This window comes from Tetrao urogallus, assembly GCF_951394365.1.
Source record: "Tetrao urogallus genome assembly, chromosome: 17".
NCBI lineage: Eukaryota > Metazoa > Chordata > Aves > Galliformes > Phasianidae > Tetrao > Tetrao urogallus.
The window spans coordinates 5,897,485-5,909,721 of NC_136830.1; the positions used below are offsets into that span (position 1 = coordinate 5,897,485).

The 12,237-nt window shown below is 36.3% G+C and overlaps 1 protein-coding gene across 1 annotated transcript in view; it reads left to right on the forward strand.

The window, feature by feature from the left end:
* The window catches only part of KNTC1 (kinetochore associated 1), a gene marked incomplete at both ends in the record, with an annotated part of 33,888 nt that extends 21,987 nt beyond the window's left edge, over window positions 1–11,901 (forward strand). Inside the window, 22 exons of the mRNA XM_079543718.1 lie at window positions 47–156; window positions 386–596; window positions 987–1,076; window positions 1,428–1,599; window positions 1,994–2,052; window positions 2,202–2,418; window positions 2,951–3,024; window positions 3,542–3,752; window positions 3,861–3,970; window positions 4,612–4,661; window positions 5,261–5,339; window positions 5,969–6,087; window positions 6,648–6,783; window positions 7,086–7,181; window positions 7,925–7,981; window positions 8,410–8,464; window positions 8,583–8,646; window positions 8,757–8,886; window positions 10,488–10,577; window positions 11,139–11,284; window positions 11,478–11,568; window positions 11,842–11,901. Of these exons, the coding sequence (XP_079399844.1) occupies window positions 47–156; window positions 386–596; window positions 987–1,076; window positions 1,428–1,599; window positions 1,994–2,052; window positions 2,202–2,418; window positions 2,951–3,024; window positions 3,542–3,752; window positions 3,861–3,970; window positions 4,612–4,661; window positions 5,261–5,339; window positions 5,969–6,087; window positions 6,648–6,783; window positions 7,086–7,181; window positions 7,925–7,981; window positions 8,410–8,464; window positions 8,583–8,646; window positions 8,757–8,886; window positions 10,488–10,577; window positions 11,139–11,284; window positions 11,478–11,568; window positions 11,842–11,901 (2,427 nt within the window). The remainder of the gene's footprint in view (window positions 1–46; window positions 157–385; window positions 597–986; window positions 1,077–1,427; window positions 1,600–1,993; window positions 2,053–2,201; window positions 2,419–2,950; window positions 3,025–3,541; window positions 3,753–3,860; window positions 3,971–4,611; window positions 4,662–5,260; window positions 5,340–5,968; window positions 6,088–6,647; window positions 6,784–7,085; window positions 7,182–7,924; window positions 7,982–8,409; window positions 8,465–8,582; window positions 8,647–8,756; window positions 8,887–10,487; window positions 10,578–11,138; window positions 11,285–11,477; window positions 11,569–11,841) is intronic.
* Window positions 11,902–12,237: the final 336 nt, after the last annotated feature.

The following is a 12,237-nucleotide window of genomic DNA, read 5'->3' on the forward strand; positions in this document are numbered from 1 at the left end:
AAAAGGCTTCTTTGGTCTGATGATAACATTTTTTTCTCATCTATAGATTTCTTTTGAGACTGTATTTAGACAACCACCAGTAAGGAAGAAGGATCTCATAAGAACTCTTGTACAAAATCCAGAAGTAGGCACAGATCTCATATTGAATTACTGCAGGTAATATTTGAGTCAAATGTATTCTGTTTAATTGCCACTGTAATCATAACCATGCCTACAGAAATCTATTCTAGCTTAAGCAGTTATGGATGTATGCAATACCTAAATAGTTCTTAAAAAAAACTAGTGTGAACCAGAATGCATACAGTGCTGTGATGAATTTGGTCATAAGGAAATAATGACGACATCAGAGGTCACAAAGGAAAAATAACATTCTGTCCTCTCCTAGAACTTTCATGCTGGACAGCGATACTGCATTGCAGCTTTGCATTGAAACACTTCTTCTCAAGAATGCTAATAGGAATCACGTTGAAGATGACTCTGCAGAATGCAGTGAGAAGCAATCTCATGACACGTTACTGGCCAGAGTGCTAGAAATAATTCCTCTGCTGAAAAGCACAAATGACCTGGTCACCAGCCTCAGTGGAATATTGTACAAGGTAAAAAACAAGCCAACAAAAAAACTGCAAAGACAAAAAGCCAAGCTCCTTCTGAAAAAAATAAATATACCGTACTGTAACTATGTCAAAGCCTACATTGGAAGTAGACAAGGGCAAAAAAAAAAAAAAAAAAAAAAAAAAGCATCTGCACAGTTTTTTTCTTTTCATCACAATGTTTGGTCTTCCTGTGTAATACCTTGACAATTCTTTTAGGATTTAGTATTATGAACTGGAGGGTTCTTTTTTTAGAGAAGCGTGCTGTGATGCTTGTATTCTTTCTTCAATGTTATGTCAATATAGTTTGTATTAAAATTGAAAAGAATTAACTCAGTTTTATGTTCTGTAAGACAAATCATGTAAGATCTTAAAATAGGTCATTATTTTGAACAGCTTGATCCTTATGACTATGAAACTATTGAAATTGTCTTGAAAGTGATACAGAACGCTGATGAAAGGAATACCAGTATTCAGCTCAATCAGGTATGTCCAAATATGGTGCTGCTACCTTGATAATGGCTTTGTTATTCTGTTCTTTTGTTTTTCCCTATTTATTAGTGTAGTTATTCAAGAGTCTGTTGAAATTAATGAAATTAAGCTATCTATGCAGCTGTCATTCAGAAAATAAACTACTGATCTCTAACAGTTTCTCAGCAATAATTTGTAGCAGAGACAGAAACTCTACAGACACACAGCAACTCTTCATGTATACATATATATCTATTATATATATATATCTTCTTAGATATTTTACTCAGGAGAGGGAAGAGGGAATAGAGTGGTCTTAAAGCTTTTTTGTTGTTCTTTTCTTTACCTTTTTTTTGTCCTCAATAGGCTTTGAGCCTTCTCAAACATCTGGAGTCATATAAAAGAACTTCCCCACCTGTGGACCTGGAACACCAGTATGTTTCAGAGCACATGATTCCTTTATCTCCAGCTTCTGAAACCAGACTACCCTTTCATTTGATATTCTTCAGAACTGCACAGTGTTTTTGGAACATTATATGTACGTTCGGTATTCTTCCAGGCTTTATACATGCATGATTGTTTTTCTCTGCTAACTGTGAACTTTTACTTCAAGCCCATATTTATATTAACTGTATTTCCTTATTAACACAGTTACCTTCCCGAATGCTTCTGAATGCAATTGTGCTCCCAGGTAGCTGGCTTGAGTTAAGTTAGTATACACAACGCAGAACACAGCCTCAAATGATTTTCTCAGGACCTCAGAACCAAAATAACCCGTATCCTAAATGCCAGGCCAGCTTGCCTAACTAAGTTTGCATTCCTTCACTCTCAGTGAAGGCCTGCACTTAACAACACTGCAAGTGCTTAATTTCATAGAGAAAGCTGCAAGAGGACTGTGACACTGCCATCAGCATCTGTCTTTTTCTTTGCAGCTGCAGAGCTCAGTGAGGAATCTTTTCCAACACTTCTGTTGATTTCCAAACTAATGAAGGTAAAGTTGAATCTTAAAAAGGATTTGTTTCTAGATTCTCTTTTTTTGCCTCTATATGAAAAAAAGTACAAATTTTTTCTTCTGTCTTTAGTGTGAATTTGGTCTCACTGTAGACATTTTGACAACTGTCATCTTTAATAATTTTCTAGGTTTCACTGGATACCTTGCACATGTCTGCAGCTCAGCATGTCTTTCAAAAAAAGTTGAAACCAAAAATATTTGAAATGAGAAACACAGGGTATACATCAGTTGTTAACAAGGAAACAACTAAAACTGTGCAGACAATTCAGTCATATCTACTGTCTATAATTAATCCAGAGTGGGCTGTAGCTATGGCCCATAAGATTGCACAAGAATTTCCCACAGGTAAGATGCATATCTGATGACTTGATGGGTAAAGCAAAGATAGGAGGAGAATAGATTTAGGAAAAGAAAAGCTAGGCTGTAATCAAACACTAAATACTATTCTTGGATACTTCCTGGGGAAGCTGGTGAGCAAAACCACATTTTTCTCCTACTTCAGATTTTGAAAAGGCTAGAATGACATCCATTGTATAATCCAGTATCACTACTAAATACTTTCCTTTCTTTCCTCTTAAGTTACGCTGTCTTGCTTAAAGTTCTTTAATGTTTAGCTTCCCACAACATATCATGTTTTGCCAGACAAGTTTGCCTGCAGAAGCAAATATTTCAGCCAAGTTTGAGCTAGCTTCTCCCTTCTCAGAATCTGACTAGATAATTCTGTTGCTCTCAAGGAACAAGAGCTCTCCTTTTAAATAGCTTAGAAGAAATAAACAAGATATTAAAATAGATATTTTGTATACTATAAAGGAGATTAATGAAGACTAATTTCACTTATTTTCCTTTTTTTTAAAAAAAAACAAAAACAAAACAACAGGCCCTGATCAGATTCAGGCATTGAAATTCTGTCTCCGTCTAGCTGAGAAATGGCTTAAGAATACTACTGCTAAGGTAACAGCAAACTTCTTGCAAAGATTTTTTTTTTACAGGAGGTATTTATGTTCACTTTGTCCATTGGTGCTTTGAATAGTGATATGCAAACTGCATCATAATAAGCCCTCTTAGATACTGTATTTCTGGGGAATTCCTGCTTAATGGACTCCTCAGGGGAACCTCATTCTTTTGTTCACAACCTGGCAAAAAATTAACAAGTGTGCAACTTAAAAAAAAGTTGTTGCTTCTCCCATTACAAGCATGTGCTGCAGGAGAATCAGACTGAGTCTGTTCCAACCGTGAGATCAGTAGCATATTTAATTTGTTTTACATGTTCCAAGACACTTCAGGTGTTTGTAGGAGTGCATAAAATAAATCTGCATTGGCTCTTCATCCTTGAGCTGGTATTTCATGCTTGGTAGAATAGTGTAAACGAGACTCTCATCCTTGCTTATAAATATCAAATTCTGTATAGAATTGCTGAGAAGCAATTGAAAGATATTGTTTAATATAAAACTATGGTGTTTTCCTAAAGGATGAATCACATGAAAAAGCAGAAGTCTTACAGAAGAAGTTATATATGCAGTATAAGCGATCAGCAACAGAAAATGTTCTAATAACCTACAAGCTGAACACTGCAGAGTATTTAAAGTCTATTGCAAAACCAGCAAACCTGATTGTTTTACTGTATGAACACCACAGTATAGACCAAAGAATCCAAAATCCGACAGGTCGAGATTATCCAGGTAAGCATGTGCATAATCTAGTTGCAAAAGATGCAAGTAATTATTGTTTGTAAAGAACACTAGGCCGAGTCCTACCAGACTGTTAACATATTGTCTCTGTTTGTGTAGATATCCATATGGCAGCTAAGGAGATAGCTGAAATTAACAACCTGGATATGAACAAAATTTTGAATAAACTGCTGAATAAATGGCTGTGTCCAAACACGCTGCCCTCAGAAGTAAGTCATCACTGAAGATTTGGTTTTGAAGATAAACATCCAGCTACATGTCTGTTTATTCACTTGTGCAAAAGCCTTACTTTTTTGAATGATTCACTCTTAGTTAATTAATTAATCTATTGAAGCTGCATCTGAATTCAGAATTCTAACAATTTTAATACCGTTTTGATATTGCTGCAAGTCAGCCTCTCTAGAGAGAACTAGATACACTGAATGTTGAGATGCTTTCTCTTTTCTCAGTCTAGAGCTTAAAATCTCATTTTTGATGCTGCACTAATGTTGTGTCACCAGTCAAAACAGTAAAGGAATTTTTAAGTCACTGAGGCGAAGAATCCTATCCCATAGCAACTCAGCAGAATTAATTGCTGCCTATGCAACATACAGCTTTATGAGAAGAGCAGGGAACAAACATTGCTTCAAAATGCCAGTTAGCAGGGGGAGGGACTGAAGAATAGTGTTGACTGCCAAACACACTGTTAAATAAATAAAGAAAGGATAAAAACAAAATTCCTTCACTTGGCTACATTAGCAGGGGTGCCCAGCTTGCTTAAACCCTGTCATAAAAGGATAACCCAGCTATTTATCCTAGCAGTTCACAATTCAGAGAATTCTCAAAACTATTTTCTAATGTCTTTTTAAAGAAAACTCAAGAAATCTTTGGAGATGCACAGGAAGATGAAGAACTCCGAAGGTACAGAATTTGCTTTGTATGCAACAGTGAATTAGTCTTAACTTGCAAGTTATCTGGCTTTTTCAAGAAACCTAACATTGCATGTGATTCAGAATTTATTCTGCAGCCTCTGGTAAGATAGAATTCTTAGTAGCTGTGGTGATTAAACAAATTTAGGGCAGAAATGCTGACATTCCAAAATGCAAGTGCTTTTTCCTACTATATAAATGCAGTTTTCTTTGTTGATTAGTAAACACTAAGAGCTGCAGAGGAGGTGTAGCTACCCCCAAACACTTCCAGTTCTGCCACTTTGTTAGTGCAAGAGCTGCTTTTTAAGGCAGACTAAAAAATAATTACTTCCAGGAGTTACAAGAAGCATAGCTTCTTTTGTTCTCTGGAAGGTTATATCATTTGTTTTCTGGTGAAATGTGATTTGCAGTAACTTATAGATACAGTTATTTTGAGAGTAGTTTTAAGAGTTATTTGGAAGTTTTCTTCTCGGGTTCCTTGGAATCTCTTATCCTCAAACTCTTCGACAGCGAGATACATTTAAATTTGAATGAAAACTGATTCATTGCACTCATTAGCTATGCTGTATTAAAAACAATTCATTTTTGCAGAGTTATATATCTACTCCAGTCACACCCAATGGATTATAGTTCAAGAATGCTTTTTGCAATTACAACATCTGCCACATCTGTAAGTTTTTAAATTCTAGTTTCACCTTTCTACTTATTATATTTTCATCTGTAATTAAAATCAAGTGTCATCTACCGAACTGCATTGGTTCATCCTGAGAGCTGTGGATGACTTATGTGAGCTCTATGATTCTCTACCTCCATGTGTCACCTTTGGAGTAAAGCTGTGATGTTCCTTAAAGGTTGCCAAGAGCAGCCCTTGAACTCTGAGTTTTCTGAATTTATTGTTAATGTTAATCTGAATAAAACATTTTCTAGAATGCACTTTAAACCAACATAATAATATTTTAGCTCACTTTGTGTGGAATTTGAACAGAGGGAAAAATCATTCTAGCACAAATTTAACCTTTTATTCTTACTAAAGATATTTGTGATACTATAAATCACGAATATTTTTTCTTGCCTGCAATAATAGCTTTACATCTAGAAAAGGTTTAGCAGTGCTCTTGGAAGGTGACAATTTATATTACCTAGCTAAGATAGACGTTGAACATGTCTGTTACTTAGCATGCATTTCTGCTAAATACATCTGCCAGAAATCTGAAGAAAATCCTACAACATGAGCTGCTTTCTTGTTCAGCCACTCATTGTTAACATCTGCTTTCCACTCTGTTTTTTGCATCCCCTCAGCCCATTGGTGTTAATCAGCTGACATTTGCTCACAGGAGCAGAGCACTTAAGTGTCTGCTCTACCTGGCAGATACCAGCACAGTGGAATCACTCTTCAAGAAACCCATTAAGAAAGTAAAGTAAGATGAATTTTCCCTTAGGTCTTCCTTGATAAGGATGTATTATTAGTCTTTGTGGACTTTGGAAAGAAATAATATATATTTGAAGGATCTGGTGGTTGTTGTTTTTTTTCCCTTTAAGCTTTTAAAACATGTTGGTGAGCATGGTTATGTATTTAAGCTTCAATATAATGCAGTCCAGTATATCAGATGCCTAGTTTGTAAACCTGAATATTATGCAGAAAACATTTTGTTCAATTTTTATGAACTGCATTTATTTCTGTGGCAGTTTAAATATTTTCTTTATATATTTAGGACTCTGTTCAGATTCTGCTCTTGAATAGCTCATTTTGAGAATAAATTATCCTTTTAAAGTTCAAAATTGGTCACGCAAAGACACAGTTCTCTGCAAAGTTAGACCAAAATCCCACAAGAATGTTATTTCTTTGAAAAAATATATATACAGCTAACTTCCATAGAAAATATCTAGAATACAGGTTCCATGTTGGCAATTTGGAGTTAAGGGCTTCTACTGGAAAGTGATGTTTATCATTAGCTTGGTTTTTTGTGGCTTTTTACAGGTATTTTCTAAAATGCTTCATTTACCTGGCAGAGTTTGAAGTCTTGAATATTCCATATACCTATGAATCATTTCATAAGAGTCCTAAGGAAGGAATGATTAAGGGGCTATGGAAGAATCACAGCCATGAACCCACGGTATTCTTTTTAAATCCTTTGCAATTTACAAAAGGGAGGTAAATGAGATTTCCAGGTAGATGGTAGTCCACGAAAATAGAATACATATAAATCAAGTACAGATGTACTTTTTCATTGTTGTCATTCTCACTTAACTCTAATCTACATAAAATAATTTTCAGCATGGCTTGGTTGAAATCTTTCCATAGTGAAAGATCCCTGTAATGCCAGCAGAATCTAAAATTACACTGGAAAACAGTAAAGATCTGAAGATCATGAAATGAGTATTTATTAGAACACGCTGTGTCCTTCCTCTCCTTTAGGCTGTCAGGCTGGTGACTGAACTTAGCCTAGAATATAAAGTATACGACTTCCAGCTGTGGAATGGCCTACTACAGAAACTTCTTGGTTTCAATATGGTAAGGAATTTTTAAGCATGATGTTCACCTATCTATAATTTAGAACTGAGGTTGTTTGGCAGTAGGCCAATAAAGCTTTGAGAAATTTGTCTTTTAACAGTACTTTGATCTTTAGTTGTTCTCTTTTTCTTTTTTTGTTTGATTGCTTCAATTTTTTTTTTGAAGGCAGAAGGCCTTTCAGATGGCAAGAATAAGTTCTGTGATGATAACTTTTCATATCATTATAGTTTTACAATGCAATACACACATTTTTCTTTGCACATACATATTTTCATGTAAATACATACCACCTATGCTCAAAAAACATTACCCCTATAATTAACTTTCTACAATAACAATCCTGATTTTTGTCATTCACAAACTTACTTAATTACAGATAAACAATCAGAGGTAGAGCTTCTACAACCTAACAAGTAATAGATGTACCTGGCAATATTGGTATATCAAAAGCAGATGTTCAAGCTAGCCTTAATCTAATAAGAGTTCTGCACTTAATAGCAAAGATGAAATCCTAATGTTTTCAGCATCAGTGGGTGCTGAGGTTGTAGGTATTCACTGAGACAACACGTGCCACTGCTGCTAGTGATAGCTTAATTAAGGCATGTCACTCCTCCCACAGGAGCAAAAGTGCCTTGAGGAACTCTAAGCTGACATCCTGTAGACAACAAGCACATCACAGTTCTGCACATTATCAAATCTTTAAGAACACTGTAGCATTTTATAATGGATTATTTTTGTTTCAGATTCATTATCTTAGGAAAGTTCTGATAGCGATTACTGGGGTTCACTCATTATGGCAGGTAAGCAAGTATTCTGTGGCTCCTACTCTTCTTCCCTGAGCAGGAGTTTAACTTCACATTTGTACATGGAAGTGAATGCTAGCCATCTACCAAAAGGGTGCATGAAAAGATGCTTTTTGAATTATTATTTCATGACACTGCAATATGCAGGGGAGTATAGTTATTAATTACTGATTAACATAGTGTATTTCGTGCTGTGGTCAGTAAACACTTATTTTAAGGTTTTTGAAGTTAGACTAAATAACTATCAGTCAAAATATAGCAAGATCTTAGACTACAAGGTGAGGAAAGCAATGTTAGGGAATAGTTCATCAATATAAAAAGAAAATTCATCAGTTCCTTCCTCCTGTAATGGGTCAAGATGTCTGTGTTCACAAGTACAGCAAATAAATAGGCAACATTGTAATTTTAGAATTTTGCTGTCACAGATTCCCAGCTTCAGTCGAGCTTGGCGAAGTGCGGTTTTGTCACCATTTCTCACAGGTAGGATTATTAGCTGGTATACATCATGTATATATATATACACATGATGTATAGCTTATATATTATCATGCTTGTATAGCAACTTAAATTATTTACTTTATCATGGCTTATCTCTTAGCTTCATGTCCACCAAGTCCTAAACAGATAGAGGAATGCTGTGAGTGTTTTGTGATTCTGCTCAAGTAAGTGTTTTATCTGGCTCAAAATTCTCAAAGTGGTTTTGTTGACAACGCTGAGCCATCTGTTCATACATAGCATGATTGAGAACTTCCTTCCTCATCTTCTACTGAAGGTGTCCTGTACTGGCTGACTTGGATGTCATTGGAATAGCTAAACAATACGCACAGTTGGACCTTCCAGCTTTTGCTTTAGGATGCCTGATGCTGATTCCTCAGTTTGAGAAGCGGGAGCAGCAAATTCAGGTAAAGAAGTTTTATACTGCAACAAGGGAAATGCCTTTTACGCGTGTTATGTTCAACAGAGACTGGAAGGTGGCAGTTTTAGACTAGCAGCAGCCTATCACTGCCAACAGATGTTAGACATCTCCCACCCACAGAGACTATTGCCTCAAATTTCTCCTTCTGAAAGAGATCATGTGAACACTTACTCATTTTTTAAGCTTCAAGTCATTCTCAGCAGCTTTGCCATATGACTGCCTTTTTTGTGTTAGAGAGTGCCTTCTGGGAGGGTTCAGCAGATAGGTTTTAGTGGCTGACTTACACATCTGCATCCTGAAAACACAGCCCTAAGTTTTAGGCTCTCTAACATCAAATGTTTGCTTATGGTAAACAGTCAGAGCACCTGGAAGAAAAACCAAACAGAAACATACACAAGACATGTGCCAAAGCAGTGTACAAAGCTACTGACAACCCATGTAATTGTTGAGGGCTGGTTCAACAACAGATTGTATCTATTGAATCCTGCTAATAAAGATGCTCGGTACACAAGTTCTCTTGTGAACCTTCTCTTACAAATGGTGAGGATATACTTTGTGGAGCAAAGGAAGGCAATGAAATTGCTTTCTACCAGGATACAACCATGCTCATAAATGCATTTATCAAGATACAATTCAGAAGACAATACAAGGAGAAGCAACTTACCCTTTCTGAAAGTCAGCCAAGTCTCTAGAAGGGAAGAGCTATAAAAAGAATCCTGTTGCTTCTGCTGCTAACTTAAATGAGTGGGGAGAGGTGGATCCTGGGTGCATTGCTTACAGCTGTGTGCCCTGGGTTAGCCACACCTTCTCACCTGGTACTCAATCACTGGTTCAGGCTGTGACCTAGCAATCCTCATACATCTATTTAGTTTCCTTTCTGTTCTTTCTTTCCGTTAATTTACGCTCTGCATCGTTTTTCCAGATAAAGTGTTAAAGGCTGTTCTTGTATCTGTCATGAGCAAACTGGCACTAGTAAAGGTATCTTCAGTTCTTAGATTTTCCTTCAGAAAAGTTAAGGTCAGGAAAATCTTCCCAAATCATAGTACTAGTGTAAAAAATCTATGGCAATGAGTCAAAAACCTGTAACATCTACATGAAAATAACTCTTGAAAGTTATAGAACCGTAGAATGGCCTGGGCTGAAAAGGACAGTGCTCATCCAGTTCCAACTCCCTGCTGTGTGCAGGTCACCAACCAGCAGACCAGGCTGCCCAGAGCCACATCCAGCCTGGCTTTGAATGCCTCCAGAGATGGGGCACCCAGAACCTCCTTGGGCAACCTGTTCCAGTGCCTCACCACCATCTGAGTGAAAAACTTCTTCCTAATATCCAACCTAAACCTCCCTGTCGTAATTTAAAACCACCCCCCCTTGCCCTGTCACTATCCACCCATGTGAACATGTACACAATTGTTAACAGCAATAGGAATTACTACTCCTTCAGTCCGATTGCACAGATCCTGGTTTGAGAGTTACATGATTGTGCCTTGAGTAATATTAATTGTTCTTGAGTAAGTAAAATACTTGTTCTGAAGGGAAAACTTCTACTTCAATTATTAGCAGAATGGTAATTTTTTCTTTTTTTGCAAGGCTTTCTTGTCAACATGTAATACTGAAACAGTGCTGCAACAAATAGACGAGCATATGAATGCTGGAGAAGTGGTGGCTTTTGCTTCTCAGGTAGGTAAGATTTAATTCATTTACCTTTGACTTACAGGCTTTTCTCAGTGATACCTGTACACAGCATTTTTCGTTTCTCCTCTGACCTTGCCAAAAATCAGTTGACATAACCTACACTTCTGAAATTTATAGCAGAATTTGCTGTTTTCTTATTGTTGTGCAACCGGATTAGTATTTTATAGATATAGAAATACACACATGCATACACACAGTGCTTTCTTACAGACTGTCCCAGCACTGTTTGCAGTAGCACTGCTTTATTTTTCTAAAAAATGTTTTAAGCAGAAACATCAAATGGTTATGAAACTGTACTCTATTGTCTTACTGTGCATAAGCTGCTGAAAGGCAAGCTTCTAATTAATTCCATATCTGAAAATAAAATCTGAAATTAGCCTTCAGAAAATCTGCCATTTTTCAGCACTGCAGAAGAAATAATCTAGCTTTATGGGAGGTCCAATAAGAAAAACCTGGTGGTTTTGGGGTTTTTTTTAATTCAAAGGTTTATTATTTTTTATGTATAAAATATTAATACTTTCCCATTGCTGAAACTTAAATCTACAGATTAGATCTTTGATTTTGGACAGTATCATAAATGAGAAGCTATATGAAAAGTTCTTAAAAACCAAGTATTTTCCACTGGTGAAGCAGCAGCTGATGAGCACTCACCGAATGAAAGAACTGGTGGATTATTTTGCCAACAAGAACTGGTAGGTTAATAAAACAGAGGATGCATTGCTTACAAACACTGCATCTCTCCTTTACTTTACATTTCCATCACCAGACCTATCTGACCTCAGAACTGCAGAGCCATACTTCGGTTTATAGTTTGGTGTGTATGGCTTAATTCTTGGCTTTTCAGAGAATTTCTGTTGACAAAGTTAACAAACTTTCCTCATACAGCATTGAGGATGCAGCAGCCCTAATTCAAGAGTATCAAGAGAAAAATGGAAACCCTACTCTGCTAGATAAATCCTCCTCTGATGTTCTGAAGGTAAAATAAACCACTTTTCTACCCCATACAGCACATTTTCCTTTTTTCTAATCTGGGACTCTCACTCAACTTCTAGCAAAAATACTTGTTAGCTGATTTTTAAGTAAAATATATTCTATATAATAAAATCCCTTTGTTGATTCAAACACATTTTATCTGAATCAAATCTGAACAGTGATAAACTTCATGCTTTCAAGCACTTTCACAAGTCTTAGATTACAGCCTGTTTTCCAAACCTTTGTCATATTTGTCCTTTGTCCTCTTACCCTCCAGATGTACCTGAATGGACCACAGGAGACGTGTGTACTAGAACTGCCATCTATGAAGTCTTGATTTACCCTCAGTCTTTTCTCCCTCTGCTGGCAAGACGAGTGTTATGCATTCACAATGCACATCGTGGTCAAGTAAACTGAACTAAAACCTCACTGCTTTTACCAAAAGCTGGCCCTAGCTTTCCACATCTTTTTCCTTTCATCTGTTCTAGAGTGTTTCCATAAGCTGTCCCTTGTAAAAAAAAAAAAAGTTTGATTTAGAGCAGGAGTTCCTATTTGCATACAATAGCAACATTCATATTCTGCACTTTGACTTTAAGAAGGATTAACTTTATTTCATTTATTTCTGTATTATTTCTCTAATAATTGAAGTCTGCTGTTAGGATCACTAAGATTT